The 14,739-nt window shown below is 46.8% G+C and overlaps 1 protein-coding gene across 7 annotated transcripts in view; it reads left to right on the top strand.

Annotated features, from left to right (window-relative positions):
* WDPCP (WD repeat containing planar cell polarity effector) overlaps positions 1–11,691 on the top strand; it is a 160,223-nt gene extending 148,532 nt beyond the window's left edge. For all 7 annotated transcript variants that reach the window (XM_075496813.1, XM_075496811.1, XM_075496812.1 and 4 more), the window contains 3 exons: positions 3,581–3,681; positions 5,232–5,260; positions 11,511–11,691. In XM_075496813.1, the coding sequence (XP_075352928.1) occupies positions 3,581–3,681; positions 5,232–5,260; positions 11,511–11,561 (181 nt within the window). In that variant the 3' untranslated portion in view covers positions 11,562–11,691. The remainder of the gene's footprint in view (positions 1–3,580; positions 3,682–5,231; positions 5,261–11,510) is intronic.
* The last annotated feature ends 3,048 nt before the right edge of the window (positions 11,692–14,739 follow it).

Here is a 14,739-nt window from a genome sequence, read left to right as displayed (position 1 = left end):
CATTCTGTCCCTCCAAGTATCAGATATGTTATAGCCTAGCAATTCTTGTCCTCTCTCTCATTATTCTTGTTATCTATTTATGGAAACTCAACATAACCCTTTTGCTGCTTGTAAAAAAGGAAAGTATTTTCAGAAGGTATGGACGCTGTTGTTCAGAGGACCAAGGTAACGTACTGATCCTCTTGGCAACACATTAAAGAAACTGATTGACTCCCTGTGGGACAGCTTATTTCTGGATGAGTCAGCCAGTGAGTGCCTGCAACCGTGCCAGAGTCCAGCACATAAGAGTCAACACAGAGCTATGGCTGCACTCACTCCTCTGCCATTGCTATTGGTAACTGCGGTGTGGGTTTCCTCCCCATCAGTGTGTCATTCTGTTTCCTTACCATAATGCAAGTGGGTTTGAATATCTTGCATTTGCTGGTAGTGTCAGGATGTGTGTGAAGCTGGGTTGGGGTTTTTTTTAGCTTATTATCCATCTACCTTGTCCCCATCCCCCAAACCAGAAATACTCCTAATTTAATTAGGATATCTCTTGTTTTAATACAGGTGATTAGGATAGAAGGCAAAAGTATATATCATCACAGTGATTTTTATCATAAAACTTTCCTGTTGCTTATGTACTTAAAAATACATGTATTTCTAGTGCTCTACAAGGTTTTTATTTAAGCTCAGAAGCATGTTTGTACATTTTGTATCGGTAGCATCACTAACCAAACCTCAGGAAGCATTAAGAGAAAACTGCATGACAGTCTTTCATATCTGTATATGTTGGTCATTAAATCAGCATAAAGAGAGAGAGAATTAGAGTTATTTCACTGCATCCCCTTTTGTATGTCATGTAAAAAAAACCCCATTAAACGGATTTCTTACTCCATTGTTTCATGCAATTAAACAAAATAAGCATTCATCACTGTTATGGCACTTCTGTTTGTTCATCCACGGTCAATTATATTTTTCAAAAGTTCTCTTTCACTAGAAGGCAAACCTGGTCTTAAAATCACAGGAATATAGACTGAGAAATATGGTCTGCAACGGGTCCACGCGTAATCCTACAAGCTGCTCTATCTGTCCTAGCAATTTTCAGTTCCAAAGTAACTCTATTAAGAGGCATGCTGCGGGGATGTGGTGATGTGGTGTAGGAAATTCATCACACAGGTGGGATCCAGCAGCTCAGCAGTGCTAATCCTGCCCAGTTGCTGCAGCCTCCCTTCTCATTTTTCACTGTTGCTCAGCCCCGGTGAAGGCAACAGGAGCTTCACGTGCATCAAGAATGCGACAACGGGCAAATATACATGGCTCTGTGTGAAGTTGCACTCTCAATTTCTACATCTGTAAAACCGAGATAGTATGTTACCAACTTCAAAGGGGTGTTGGGCAAATTAATTAGTCAACATGCGTACAGCACCTTGAAAATACAAAATTAACTCTTATTAGCCCATAAGTACTCGAGACACATCAAGGTGCACTCTGTGGCCTCTTGATTTCAGACAAAGATCCTCTTGATTAAATTAGATTACTAACATATTACCGCGTTAGTTCACTTGAAGAAAGAAAAGTTTGAAAAAGCAATTTGGCTTCATCACATGAGCAGCATGTATACTTAATGGAAATTTTTCCAGCATTCACAAAACAAAGAAAAATCAATAAAATGTCTGCCAACTGTTCCACTGAAAACATTTTATAATCTATAGTGCCGAAAATCCCAAGCCAAGATAAACCAGCGTTGCTGACAGAAAATACTGACAATTATTTTACATTGATTCAACTTGGCCCAGCCCAGACTGACCTTGTTTATTCATCTCAGTCTCTTAATTCATATTAACTTGGCATCAAAATGGGACATGTGGCATGTGGGCTGAAGACCGACTTCTGTATCTTAGACTCAGATAAATGTAACACATTGAGTACTTCCAGAGCCTTGAGCTCTTAGGTAGATTTATATGCATTAGACAGAACTGGTTAAGTTCCTTTTATCCCTGCTGGGCTTTTCATGTCTGTTGAGTGTAAAACTAGAAGCTCGGTAGAAGTAACATCTTCTAAGCTTTCGGATATACATGAAATCCTCCCAATACTGGTCAATTTTAAAGACACGTCCAAAGAGGATGGAGGGGTTTAAGCTCTTTTAAAACATAAAAATAGAAAGGTTATGGCAATTTGGCAGCCAAAAAAGCAATTTGCAGGTCTCAGCAGAATCCGAGGCTGTGTGTAAGAAAGCTGATCAAGACACTACGGAGGAGATAATGGGGTTGAAGAGCAGAAGAATCGCTCTGTTTTTGCAACCAACATAATCTGGTCTCCAATGAAGTTTCTTAGTTTCTTTTGCTAAACCAATAAAGCTTAGCATGATGGGAGAGTTGCATTACTGCAGCTTAAAAATGTCTCAGGAAAGCTGATGAGGAGAGCTGCTTTTAGTTGCTGTATAGATGCCCAGCTGCTTGCATAGCTATTGCCCAACTGGTAGTTTGAAGACAAAGGCGCAGGGAAAATCTGAGCTTTTTCTTTAATTATTTACATTCTCATCAGTAATAAAGGGCATTTTATGCCTGGAATGTATTATTTGTATTATCAAAGCTGAGTGAGATTTCGCACTGTGGCAGTTAACAAATTGGATGCTGCACAAAAGCATTCACGTTTTCATTCTCACAACTACACTGCTGTCATACCTGAAAGCCACCCTCGAGTAAAACAGTACTTGAGTCAAACATGACTATGTCCACGGAGGGGGAAAATCCACCCAAATGAGGAGAATTCCCCCAAAGGGGATCCCAGTTGGCCTGGCTTGAGAGATTTATTTTCTCTGTTTGACTCATTCTTGCCTAAGGCAGCACTCAGTTGGACTTCACCGGGCACTTGGCAGTTTATGGACGGCAGGATGAGCGGCGAGTCAGCAAGCTGAGATAGCACAAGATAACCTCCAAATTTCCAGTTCCACTGCCTCTGGAATGGATTGCCTTTCCACACACCTACGTAAACAGAGATTAATGATGAGTGAAGAAACTGAGACTAGCAAAACCAAAAAAAAAAAAAGAAAAAAAATCCATCTGCGTTTTCCATAACACATAGCTGACATTTTCCTCCCTGCAGCTCCTTCATGACTTGCAGCTCCTTCATGACTTCACTCTTTCAGTGATAGGGGTGGTGTGGGGACAGGGTTTAACTGCGAAAATCTGCCTTTTGGGTCTGACATCCTCCTGTCCTGGCATCCGCCCGACCACCTCTGTGCAGGACTGCTGCAGTCCTGCTGCAGTGCCAGCCTGTCCTGCTTAACAAAATCTTAACTCCTCAAAAAAACACCAGCTTTACACCGCATCTTTGAATGACAAAAATTTTGAATTACCACATCTTCGGGGCTGGAGTGGCTGCACGGCCAAATGAGTGATCCTAGTGACACTCAGTCAACAAACGTACTGGCATCTGATAAAAAAGAGCTACAGTTTGTAGCCAGGGAATTACACAGGCTGCTGTGTACTTTAAAAGATAGAAAACAAATAAAACAGCTTTGCTGTGCTATGCAGCGTCTCTCCAACTCTTCAGTCCTTGCTCCCTCCCCGCCTATCACTTCTGTTTTTTTTCAAAGACCCACCAGCTGCAGACAGGCAGAGGACACCGAGCATAAGCCTGGAGCGGATGGCCGTGCCGCCTCCCCAATGGGGAAACCCTTTTCCAGCAGCCAGGAAGGTAAGTGAATGAGTCACTTTCAAATATGCACAAGGGGATGAAGCTAGAAAAGATGGTGGTTGCTATCTTGAAAAAGAACTTGGATCTAGGAAGAAAAATAAGGCAGTGGCATTGCAGCATGAGCTTGGTTTGTGTATACCTAGCAGGAGAGGCATCAGGACTCAGCTACCAGCTCTCACGATGTAGAATAAATCATCTGATCATATGAATCTCCTTATCTTGCAATGCTATTCATGATTTAACAAAGACAGACAAAGTGTTTATTAGATTCAGTCATTGTTGCTCTGTTATTCAGTGTGCAATGGCCAGGTCCTCCAGCAGCAGCGCTTCATCCTTTACGTGGCTTGTAAAGCAGCATTTTACACTACTTCTGCAGGGGGTTTCTGGAGTAAATGGATGCAGCCGTTTTGCTTCGGCAGTATTCAGTATCTCCATCGTAGCAGATTCAAAGTAGTGCAACAGTATAATAGAGGAAGTCATGTCCGGCATGAGAAAGTCACGGTTAAAGAGTCATCCTGTAAAGGCAGCCAGGCAAGAATATGTAAGAGTATTTGCACAAGGGGTGAGACGGGGATTTTTTTTATCTTCTGCCTTGTCCAGGTGTCCCATCACTATACTGACAGGTGTGTAGGAACTGAGCCAGTCTCCAGGCACACTGACACGGAAAGTCGAGGTGTAACTGTGGGTCCTATAGCCACAACTGAAATAGATAGTTTCAAACAAGCCAGCTACAGGTGCGCTTCCATGTTACAGTGAAGCTGAACTAGCAGCTTGCCACCATCGAAACAGGAAGGTCCTGCTTCCCCCTCACCACCTTCTTCCGCCCACGTTTACAGGATCACACAGGGGGCTGCCAGCATATTAACCCAAGCAAAAAAATCTATTTGTTTTCTTTCCCGTGGGCTTTTGTCCATCCCCTGAGCTGAACTGCATTGCCTGGGGATCAGAGGACACCACAGACAGCACCAAGTGAGGGGCAGAAGAACATTGCCTGCAGCAGGACTTCTTTTTGATGTTGGCAGCTGTTAATTCGGCTCAAGCTGTAACACGAAGCCTCATCCTCAAGCACCTCCAGCAGCAACAGGCTGCAAAATCCTCCTGAGACACAAGATGAGCGCTTGGGCAGGCAGCCCACACTGAGCTCTGCCACCCTACAGCTACCTGATACAGGTAGAGAGGTGTGCTGCAGCCACGTCTCAGTTACAACGCATGCATCCCACTCCTGCAACAGCTCCCCACCGAGCCAGGACGGTGTGGGAACCCCGATCTGTTGCTGGCCTTGTGTCTCCACACTGCCCTATCTGCAAAAATCATGGTTGCTTTAACTTGGTGTAGCATTTGAGGGTATGTACGTATACTACACGTATAGACTTGTATAAGCAATATATTAAATATTTTAATTCATCCATTGAATAACAGGGTATGAAATAGCTGTGTCCTATCAAAAAAGTGAGTTACCTAATACCGTACTCATTTGTTTGGGTTTTTCAGCGAGTTCAATGTAATGTAAATAACATGGTGATCTTTTTTTTCTTTTTTTTTTTTTTAAGGAAATTTGAAAGCAGTTCCTACAGAGCTGGTAACGCATTTCTGATTTATTTTTTTATTTCTGCTTATTATTATTTACTCTATTTTGCAGCTTCCTGAAACTCCCTGAGCCTGTCCCTGCAAGCTGTCTGCCTGCAGGGCTCTTGCTGAAATTGGTAGAAATGCTCCTATACCGCGCTGCTAGAGTGGGGCTTCATCTGCAGCTTTGAATTGAGCGCAGCACATAAAAGTCAAAAATTATTATTATCCGATGCCTGTTGGATGGGACCTAAGAAAGAATTTATTGTCCTCCATCCACGTTCATCTTACATAAACTAGCCGGCGCGCATATTGGCGCTTTCAAGAGCAAGACCACAGTAAAGAGGAGTGAAATACTACCCTATGGTTTCATGATCGCTTTAAGCTGATTTAACTGCAAGGTGCTGCCAAAAAAGGTGGACCGGCCCTTCCCCCCTCCCCTCCCGCAACAGCCTCCAGTCCTATGTCCTCCTCCCTCTCCTGCGCTGGCTTGGGCGCTTGCGCACTTCCAGCCCATGAGAAGCTCACCGGGGCGGGAGAGGAGGAGAAGACCTCCACATGGGCAGGGAGACCCTACCCTGTCGCCCAAATCCTTCAGCTATCTCCATCTCCTGTGGGGACATTCCCTCCCAGCCTAGTTTGGTGCCCCAGGTGGTTGCATGTCGATGGGGGTGCATATAGAGCACATACATAGGGCGATCCTGTCTCCAGAGCTGATGAGTCAGCAGCATGCAGCACCAACACACTCCTTCAGTTCTACTTTAAAGGAAAAAATAAAATAAAATAAAATAAAATAAAATAAAATAAAATAAAATAAAATACAAGCTGTCTCGTGGCAGCATGGATAAAGGCACAAGAGTGCCTGTATTTTAGCCTCCTCCTAATTACAGTTCTTGTTGAAACTTTTATTTTTGAGGCTGAAGTATTCAATGTTTGGCCTCGGTACAAACAGATCATTAAAAAAAAAAAAAAAGGAAACTCTTCAACCTCCCAGTGGAGCAGGATGGCACTTATTTATTTCTTTCATTACAAAACCAGCCCGTGCCAAGTAAAATTGTGCTCTAAGAGCTGTTCTACCAGTCCCGAAGCACTGGAGAACAACACACGCCGGCCCCACCTCTGCAGCCTCCTGCGGGCCCCTGCACATTTTCACTGGGTGGAGGATGGGGAAAGGCTGGGGAGCAGGTGACAGAGTTTGCGGTGCTGGGGTCGTGCCAGCAGGAAGTCCCTGTACTCAAAGGGATGTCCCCAGTGGCCTTTTGATGGCTTCAGTGGTCTCAGGATACAGAGCAAAGTAAAATATAGCAGCAGTGATGGTCTGGAGGCATTGGTGGGATTCCTGGGTTTGCAGCTGGGTTATCCAGCAGTTAACTGCTCCTTCCCTGAGCTGTGTATAAGATGCTCCTTGTCCCCACATAAGCGGCTGAAACTGAGAAATTCATTTGAAAGCTCTGGACTATCACAATAAAATCCACAAGCACAAACTCTGTATAATGGGAGTGATACAAAGAACAAAACTTTGCCGTCACATCATTAAGGACTTACACAAGGGAGCAGTTAAAGAATCCTTTGGTTCCAAAAAGTTACTGCAACGAAACGGTCACTATTGCTAAAAGCAGGTGGGTCGAAGTGTGACTTCTGCAACCCCGGTGGAGGTGCTCTGATTTCACCACACATTGCAGAGCTGCTTGTGCACAGGAAAATGGGACACCTCCATCCTTGCTGAGCCGCTCTGCTTCTCACAGGACCAAGGGAAGGGAGATGCGGTGCTGTTGGAGGCAGCAGCTCTGACAGGCGATTGGGCTGCAGAGGGAAATGACTTGCTGGGTAAGAGGGAGCCTGTTGTGCACGCCAGGTTTTTCGGAGTAGAAGAGCCATCCATGTACTAGCTTTGCACTTCTGGGAATACACTGTTCTGTACTGACTTTTAATGGCGTGTGGAAATTAAGAAGTCTTGCAGCAGCTGGGTACCAACACAGGAAACAGCACCCAGCAAATCAGAGCAGCTCCTTTCTAGCTGGACTGACCAGTGGCTTTAGTTCAACCCATCCCAAATCCAACCCAAACCCACCAGCAGCAGCTCTACACCTGGACACCACCAGCCCGCTGCATCAGTGCCAGCATTTGATGGACAGCTCGTCCCTAAGGTCCCACTTTCACCCTCCTGCTCCCCCAGGCTGGCGTCCCTCCACCACCACTTCCCGCACGTTGCTTCAGAGGGAGCCCTCACAATACTGGGCTTGGTGCCATGCAAGGGTAGCACACCCAAAACCCAGCCCTTCTTGCACAGTCAATTCTGCAGGAAGATCTCTGCAGCTGCAAGCCGGAGGATTTTTCTTTGCCCCCCTTCGCCAGTTCATTGGCAAAAGGCTGAAGCCAGAAGTGACCTATCCCCACTTCAAATGGCTATGGAGGCCTCAGTGGGGACATATCCGACACAGACCCTATCTTTTGTAGGTGCATCATAATGTGCGTCTTCCTTGCTTGCTGCCGCTCTCAGCTATGAGGAAGCTTCTCCTCCCTGAAACTGTAAAGATCGTGCAACAAAATGTTCCCAGTCATGTGCCAGAGCAGCTGGCTGTCACACAGCCAAGCAACGCTCAAGCAGTTGAACAAGATTTGTTTTCTAGAGGAAAGCCTTAGCCCTACAGCATGCAAGAGGCAACTCAGAGGCAAGACTGTGCTACTGCAGGGGCTGCCTGCGTCCCCCCCAGCAGTGCCAGTGGCTTTGCACTAGCACAGGGCATGTGTATCCCTGCTGCAGCCCTTTGGTACGTGGATGATGATGGGTGAGGGCTGCCACAGAGGTCTCAGCTCGCAGGTAGGACAAAAGCAGACCACGTGGCTTTGCCAAGCCTGCTTGGGACCAGTGGTGGACGGAGGATCCCATCACTGGAGACAAAGGTGGGGGTGGCATAGGTAGTTGCTGGAGGAGCGAGGATAAGCTGCAGTTTTTCTTGCCCTTTGCATGGCTCGGTTGGGTATGGCTCTTCAAGCAACAGGGGAGAAGCAAATGAGAAGTGAGCATCCCATCCACAATATTTGGTGGGGTCAGGATTTGGTGTTCATGTTCAGTTCTATCTTCCAGGAGAGGCTGGAGATGGGATGGGGGTAGCCTCGAGGGCCATGCTGCTCGAGACTCAGCCTACTCTTGCTGCTTCGAGCAGGGTGATCTCCAGAGGTCCCTCCTGGCCTGCGTTATTCTGGGATTTGATAACCTTGAGCAAACTATGTAGGTTGGTTCAAAGAGTCTCCATTTAGCAGCACCCAGCCTTAGCTAAGCAAAATTAAGCCTCCAAACACTCTGGTCACCAACCTTGGTACAAACAAGGCCCTTTGGAAAACATGAATCCAACTGCTCTGTCATTTCTGGGCTGGAGACTGATCTTATTTACAGCACTTTGAGATGCTGAAGCCAGTGGTGCCTTATGACTACCAAATGGTTGTTTTAATATATTATCACTTAGCTAAATACCTATCAGCCAGAAAGGTTCTGTATGATGCTATCCAAGGGAAACAAGGCATTTCCAGTGAAAGGGAGCAGTACTTACGGATCCTAACAACAGGCATGTCCTTCCACATAGGCATTCCTGCAGCCCAGAATCGGTCAGTCTCCACCTGAAAAAACAGGTGTTTAAAATAGTTCCCCACGGCTCCTTCATTTATTCCTCTCTCTCCCACTCTCGTCCTTTCCCACCTTCATCATGCCCTTGAGATAATCCCCAGGAGAAAAAGCATAGCCTCCTGGGAGCGATACGGCAGCGTGGGGAAGAGGTTTCTCTGTATTTCCCGCTCCAGGAGACTAAAAGGATCCTCCGATCTGCCTCAGACCTGGGGAGACCGAGCAAACCACTGCCTCCATCCTGCTATCCCTGCAGGTCCGAGATGGCTTAGTGGCTTTTCAGTTACAGGGTGTGCCTTCCCATACCGCTCCTCACTTCGCCTGCCAGAGTGGGACCACATCATTACCATGCAAAGCCCATGATCTGAACTCTCCAGGGCACAAGTGGATGCTCTCCTGTCAGGATATTCATGTTTTCCTACTCTGGATGGCTAGCTGCTCATTACCATAGGCAGCAGTACTGCAATGCTGGCTTCCCCTGTTCCTGGACAGCCCTCTTCTCTGCGCTATGAAAATCAACTCTCATCAAATTATTACAGCTTCTTTTATTGCTGGGGTACTACATCAGAAAAGATGCAGATGTCAGAAGAGGGTTCCAGTCATTATCGCTCCTCAGCCTTTGATTAACATTAAACACCTCTACAAGCTTGATGCCACATCACAGACTTCCCACACAACACCACCAAGTCTGCTTTAGTGTGACCAGAGAGGTTTGCAAATAGGTTTTTTAAAAAGTATTTTTTAAAAAAGCAACTAGGTAGATCTGCAGAGCTGGGTTACTGTTAACCTCTCCCCAGACAGAAGCACAAATCACGAATCACAAAACCCAGGTCAGATATCTGTCTGATGCACTCAGGACCCTGAGCCTTGAACAACAGGGACCTACCCAAACAGCCTTGAACTCTAAATGGTCAAACATTATGTGCTTTTTTTCTCCAGCCTGCATTCACCTTCCCACCTACTCCCTTTGTCCCTAGAGCAAGCACCAGCAGAAACCCCTCTGCATCAGGCACTGACACAGCTCTAGGGAAAAAAGAGCTACCCCTTACCTTGAGCCGCTAATGTTCCTCAAGGCTTCACTGCTGTGGCTCTGCTGCAAAATAATCTTTCATATTTTTTGGAGCCTCCAACAAGTGCTGTTCAGAGAGCAAGGAGAGCCCACAGGAAGCTTGCAGCCACCCAAAACCCAAGGCAAATACACACAGCCCCCCTATGAGGGCTGCTGCTGAGTAAGGCAACTCATCACCTCCTTGAAGACACCTGCCTAAGCAGCAGTCTCAGCGGTGAAGCCGTGCTTCAAGTTTCAACACTGGAATAACCCGATGGGGTCTGAGATGCAAGCACTGGTTCAGATGGGATGTCGGGGACGCTTTCTCATCATCTTCAAACCGCCTCCAAGAATTAACAGGGGGTGGTATTGTGGCAGGGCCACCCCCACCATCTCCCTGCAAGGGTTGTGCCAAGCGACGGGCTGGAAACAGAACTCAATGTCCATAGAGTGCTTTTTTTGAGCCATCGCAATTTTACTGCTCCCTCCGCCTTGAGGTAGGGACGTTGTACACCGGAATGCTGTTTCAGAGGGTGATCTCTATCTCTGTGGTGAAATGCACATGCCATGAGATGGAGCTGCTGCTCTGGTAAAGGTTCCTTATGAAGCTGCAAGAGTTAGGGGAATTTTGTTTCCTTTGCCTGAAGTCCAGGAGCAGAGAGTCACTCACGTGAGTCCCATCCGCCCTCGCCAGTGCTGCCGCAGCCTGACACAGCCCTGACAGCCACCTCCTGGGGCTGAGCACACCCCCTTCCCATGCCAGCCAGCGTGTCTTGCCCTCCAAGACAGGACAAACACAAGTTTCCCTTTGTTTTCAGCTCCACACCTAGTTTTTCTTTGCATCGTGAAGGGCTGGCTACTCATCTGTAATTCAAAAGAAAGCAATGACTCACTAGACTACAGCACTTTCCAAGGCAAAGTATTTCATGCATTCTGCAGGCACGCCAGCCCATGCTATGAAATAACCTCTATTTGTGGCACATATTCTCCCCATCCTTTGCAAAACCAGAGGGCTGGGGTTTCCACCTCGCACAGGCACCAAGCACAGAAAGGGGATTTGTGCTTAAATCACATATTTGCATTGTACGAGGAATGCAAAATGCCATCCTCGCATAACTTTGAAAACCTGGCTTACTACCTGCTGGCGTTAACCCAGTCTTGTGGTGTTTGCAGTATGTTTTAATTAAAAGGTAACAAAAATGTAAAGTTTCACTTTTGCTAGTAAGCTTCCAGGCGCCGGGGAAGGGACGCTCAAAGGCGGGTGGAGCCTCGGCTCCCAGCCCCTCGCATCCCAACCCTGTGTCCACTGCAGGGAACACCATGAGCTGTCGCTGGAGCTGCAGCCCCTGGTTCCCCAAGAGCAGCAGGGGAGGAGGGTTGCAAAGGGGCTTGAAAAAAAGGGGAGAGGTGCCTTACCTTGCATGATGCAGCAGTCTCCACCACTTTAGGGCTGCATCCTCCATTCCCAGGCCAAACTGGGACAAAGTCTGCAATTGTCTCTTCTCCCTGGGTTGGGACGGTGTTTCCAATAACCATGCAAGGTTTCCATTCCTCACACAGCCTGCCTGATCCTGCCTGTCTTTCCCCCTGCAGGAGACCAGAGACAGCGGGTCTCTCAAAGTCGTGCACTTCGGGCTGGTGTGACCAAGCGTGGGACCCCTTCGCCACCAAAGCAAAGAAAGGGAAACCTCACTGAGGTGGCGAAGTTCACAGAAAGTCCTTCAACAAAATTCCAGCCATCCCTGGATCCGGCCACCAGCAGAAGATGAAGCACTAGGCTTATAAAAAGTGCTGCCCTTAGACCTCCAAATTATTTCTGGGTTAGCATGAATGTGTCCGTGCGCAAACTGCCCCATGTTTGCTTATGGAGGGCAATGTGGTGACGTTTTCATTGTGTCGTTCAAAGACATTAAAAAAGGGAGTAATTGCAGATCCCCATTTACCATACAAAAGCAATGCTGGAAAATTTGGGGGCGGGGGTTATTGGATGAATCTATAAACTTCTCAGGGGAAAGTCTGTAATTCTCGGTGCATTATATATTTTAACAATCTTCGCCTGGAAGCAGATTTGAATTTCCACTTAAGGCTCTGAAAACCGTCCTATTGAGATACCAGCAGATAAAATCTTCACTCAGGATACCTCTGTGAAAGAGCAGCCTTTCACAGTCGGCAGCATTTTTCGAAGAATGCTCTCAATTTTCATATCTAGATATATCATCTTAGTTGAATAACCATTATTTTGCCTTGAAAAAAGACACGGAGCCTCTTAAACATCATTCCATTGGAGTCCAGATTTTAATCTGCAGCCTCTAACCACGAAGAGAAAATGCACTGAGAAGGTAACGTAACCTGTTTCAGCCCTCTAGTTTTTTTGTGATGGTGAAGACAGGGGCAAGCATCGTTGCACATCTTTCTTCCCACCATTTGATCAGGTGCAGCGTGTACGGACACAGATTTTTTTGTGCTCTACTGTAGGCACGCGTGTGGGTTAAGCTTGATCTTTTTTTGGGAGCACCGGGTGGTTGCAACCCAAAGCCAGAGAGTTTCTTGAAATCGGTTTTGTACAACAAATGAATTTATATGATGAATGGACTGAAAATAAAAGCACAGTATTAAAAAAAACAAACCACAAGCCATTAGAAGTACTTTATTAACAAAAATTCTGCATTTACCCAAATAAAATGTTTGTGCTCACTCTCGGTCAGCCATTTTCCCCTACGAGCCAAAATCCTGCTGAATTTCAGCTGCACAACGGGCGATTTTGATCGCACCAGAAAAACTCCCACCCCATTTTGGCACTTTATCTGAATCGGCACCTTTCCCTGAGTATATTTGAAGGAGACTTCTTTCTCCTTTGCAGGTTGAAGGGAGCAAATGGGCTGCAATGCATAGGTTTTTGTACACTCAAGAGGGAAAAATTAATAAAGAGAGCTTTGAAACAGAGCAGGCTGCTGCATTGCCTCCCCGCGCAGAGCCATGCCTGTAATGGCTGTGCATCACGCAGCACTTGGTGGGGAGTGCGCCTTTAATGTCCTATAGATTTAAATTTAATTTCTGAAATACACACGGCACAACGATGGACCACGGCGATCGCACGCTTGTTCTGCATAAGACGCTGCGATGCATTGCTTCGCCGTACAGCTATTTTGCTGAATTGCAGCCATATTTCTGTCAGTACAAGTGATGGTCTATATGAGGGATTAATCTGACACCAGACAGTGATTCTTAATCCTTCAGTATATCATAATCTATTTACTTTGCATGCTAAGAGGATTTCAGCTTAAAAATATACAGGAAGTGATACTAGAAATGTACATAAGATCCAGAATGCTGTTTCCTAAAATTGCAGTTTTTCATTAAAAAAAAAAAATCCTCTCATGGCTTTCTTGGAAAAGTCCTGTCTGTCCTGGAAAAAAAAAGTGTTGAATGAGGATTTAACTGGAAAAAGGCATATGCTTTCCTTTAGGCTTCAGCCCTCTGACCGTTTTCACCCTCCTCCTTCCCCGCAGCTTTTTGTGCTCGACCACACGACATGAAAGAAGAGCTCTCCAGCATAGCAGGTTCCTCAGCTGGGAGTTACGCCGGCAGATTTTTATTGACAAATTCAAAACAGATTTGGAACTAATGTGGTATTTTATGTGCATTAATTGCTACTCAAAGTGCATGAATTAGCAGTGACTGGCTAACGTAGAGGTCAGCACAGGGAAAACCACAAATGGTCAGGTGCGATGGCTCCTTATTCAGTGGTAATCATCTGTTTTCTTTGTGCCCTGCCAGAAAGACTGTCTACAAAATAACTGTAATAAGTCGTGTTAGTCGGTATGTCTCCTGAAACTTATAACATAATTGAAAATTATAATTTTTAATTATTTAATTCACGCTCGGCCTTAACACTTTGCATCCCCCAAAGCACGCCCTGCACCTGAACCAGCGGTCAGCCACCCCAGCCAGCAGCAACCCTGCCCAGCCTCTGCCCACCTTTGCATGGCCAGGTACCACTAAGCATGTTCAAATCATCACTTGTCACAGCTCCCTACCACACACGGAGGGTTTAAAAGCAAAGCTTTCCAAGCAGGGACTCCACTCAGGGCAAATAGTTCATAAACTATTTCAGGTCCATGAAGCACCAAGCAAAAAATTAATGACAGCCCAAGCTGGGTAGTATTGCCCCCCTTGCCCCTCTTTGCCAACCTCCACAAGTCCTGGCCCTTGACTTAAAGGCAGGAAAGCACCACCAGCCTTTGGAACAGGCAGCTGCCAGCACTCGGGCGAGAGGCAGGAGCTTCACCACACTTGTGTCGGGTAACCCGGCGTCTCGGCACCACGGCACCAGTCCCTGGTGCGCTCGTGCGGCACCATGATCCAGCAGCAAATGCTATTTAAAAAGAAATAATACTAATAGTAGCCGTGCACCCAACAGCTTTCTTGCTTGAGACGTGAGGCACTGAGTCACCCAGGTGGCTGTTTCACAACAAGGCTGCCCAAAAAAAAAAGGCCCACGATCCCGCCGGCGCCTGCTCCTGGAGCCGGGCACCAGGCAGCAAGCATGCTGCTTTACCTGCCAAGACTTGTGCTCGGGGCGGCAGCGCCTGTTCAAGGCTCGCAGAAGCCCACGGTGGGAGAAGTTTTCTCTGCCACCCAAGCCCCAGCAGTGTGGGTGTACCGCTGGTGAAATGGGGGGGTGGGGGGGGTGGGGTGTGTGCTGGGGCCCCCCAAAAACCCAGGCACAACCTTCCCCGGCCCATGCTCACCTGCTGACGGGCACAAGTCACATCTTGCCTGCTCTGCTGGTACTGACCCACGGGCAGCAGAGGGAGGACGA

The sequence above is a fragment of the Mycteria americana genome, chromosome 3 (genome assembly GCF_035582795.1).
Source record: "Mycteria americana isolate JAX WOST 10 ecotype Jacksonville Zoo and Gardens chromosome 3, USCA_MyAme_1.0, whole genome shotgun sequence".
Taxonomy (NCBI): Eukaryota; Metazoa; Chordata; class Aves; order Ciconiiformes; family Ciconiidae; genus Mycteria; species Mycteria americana.
Note: the sequence above shows the minus strand (reverse complement) of the source record. Positions and strands in the feature narration are given on the sequence as shown.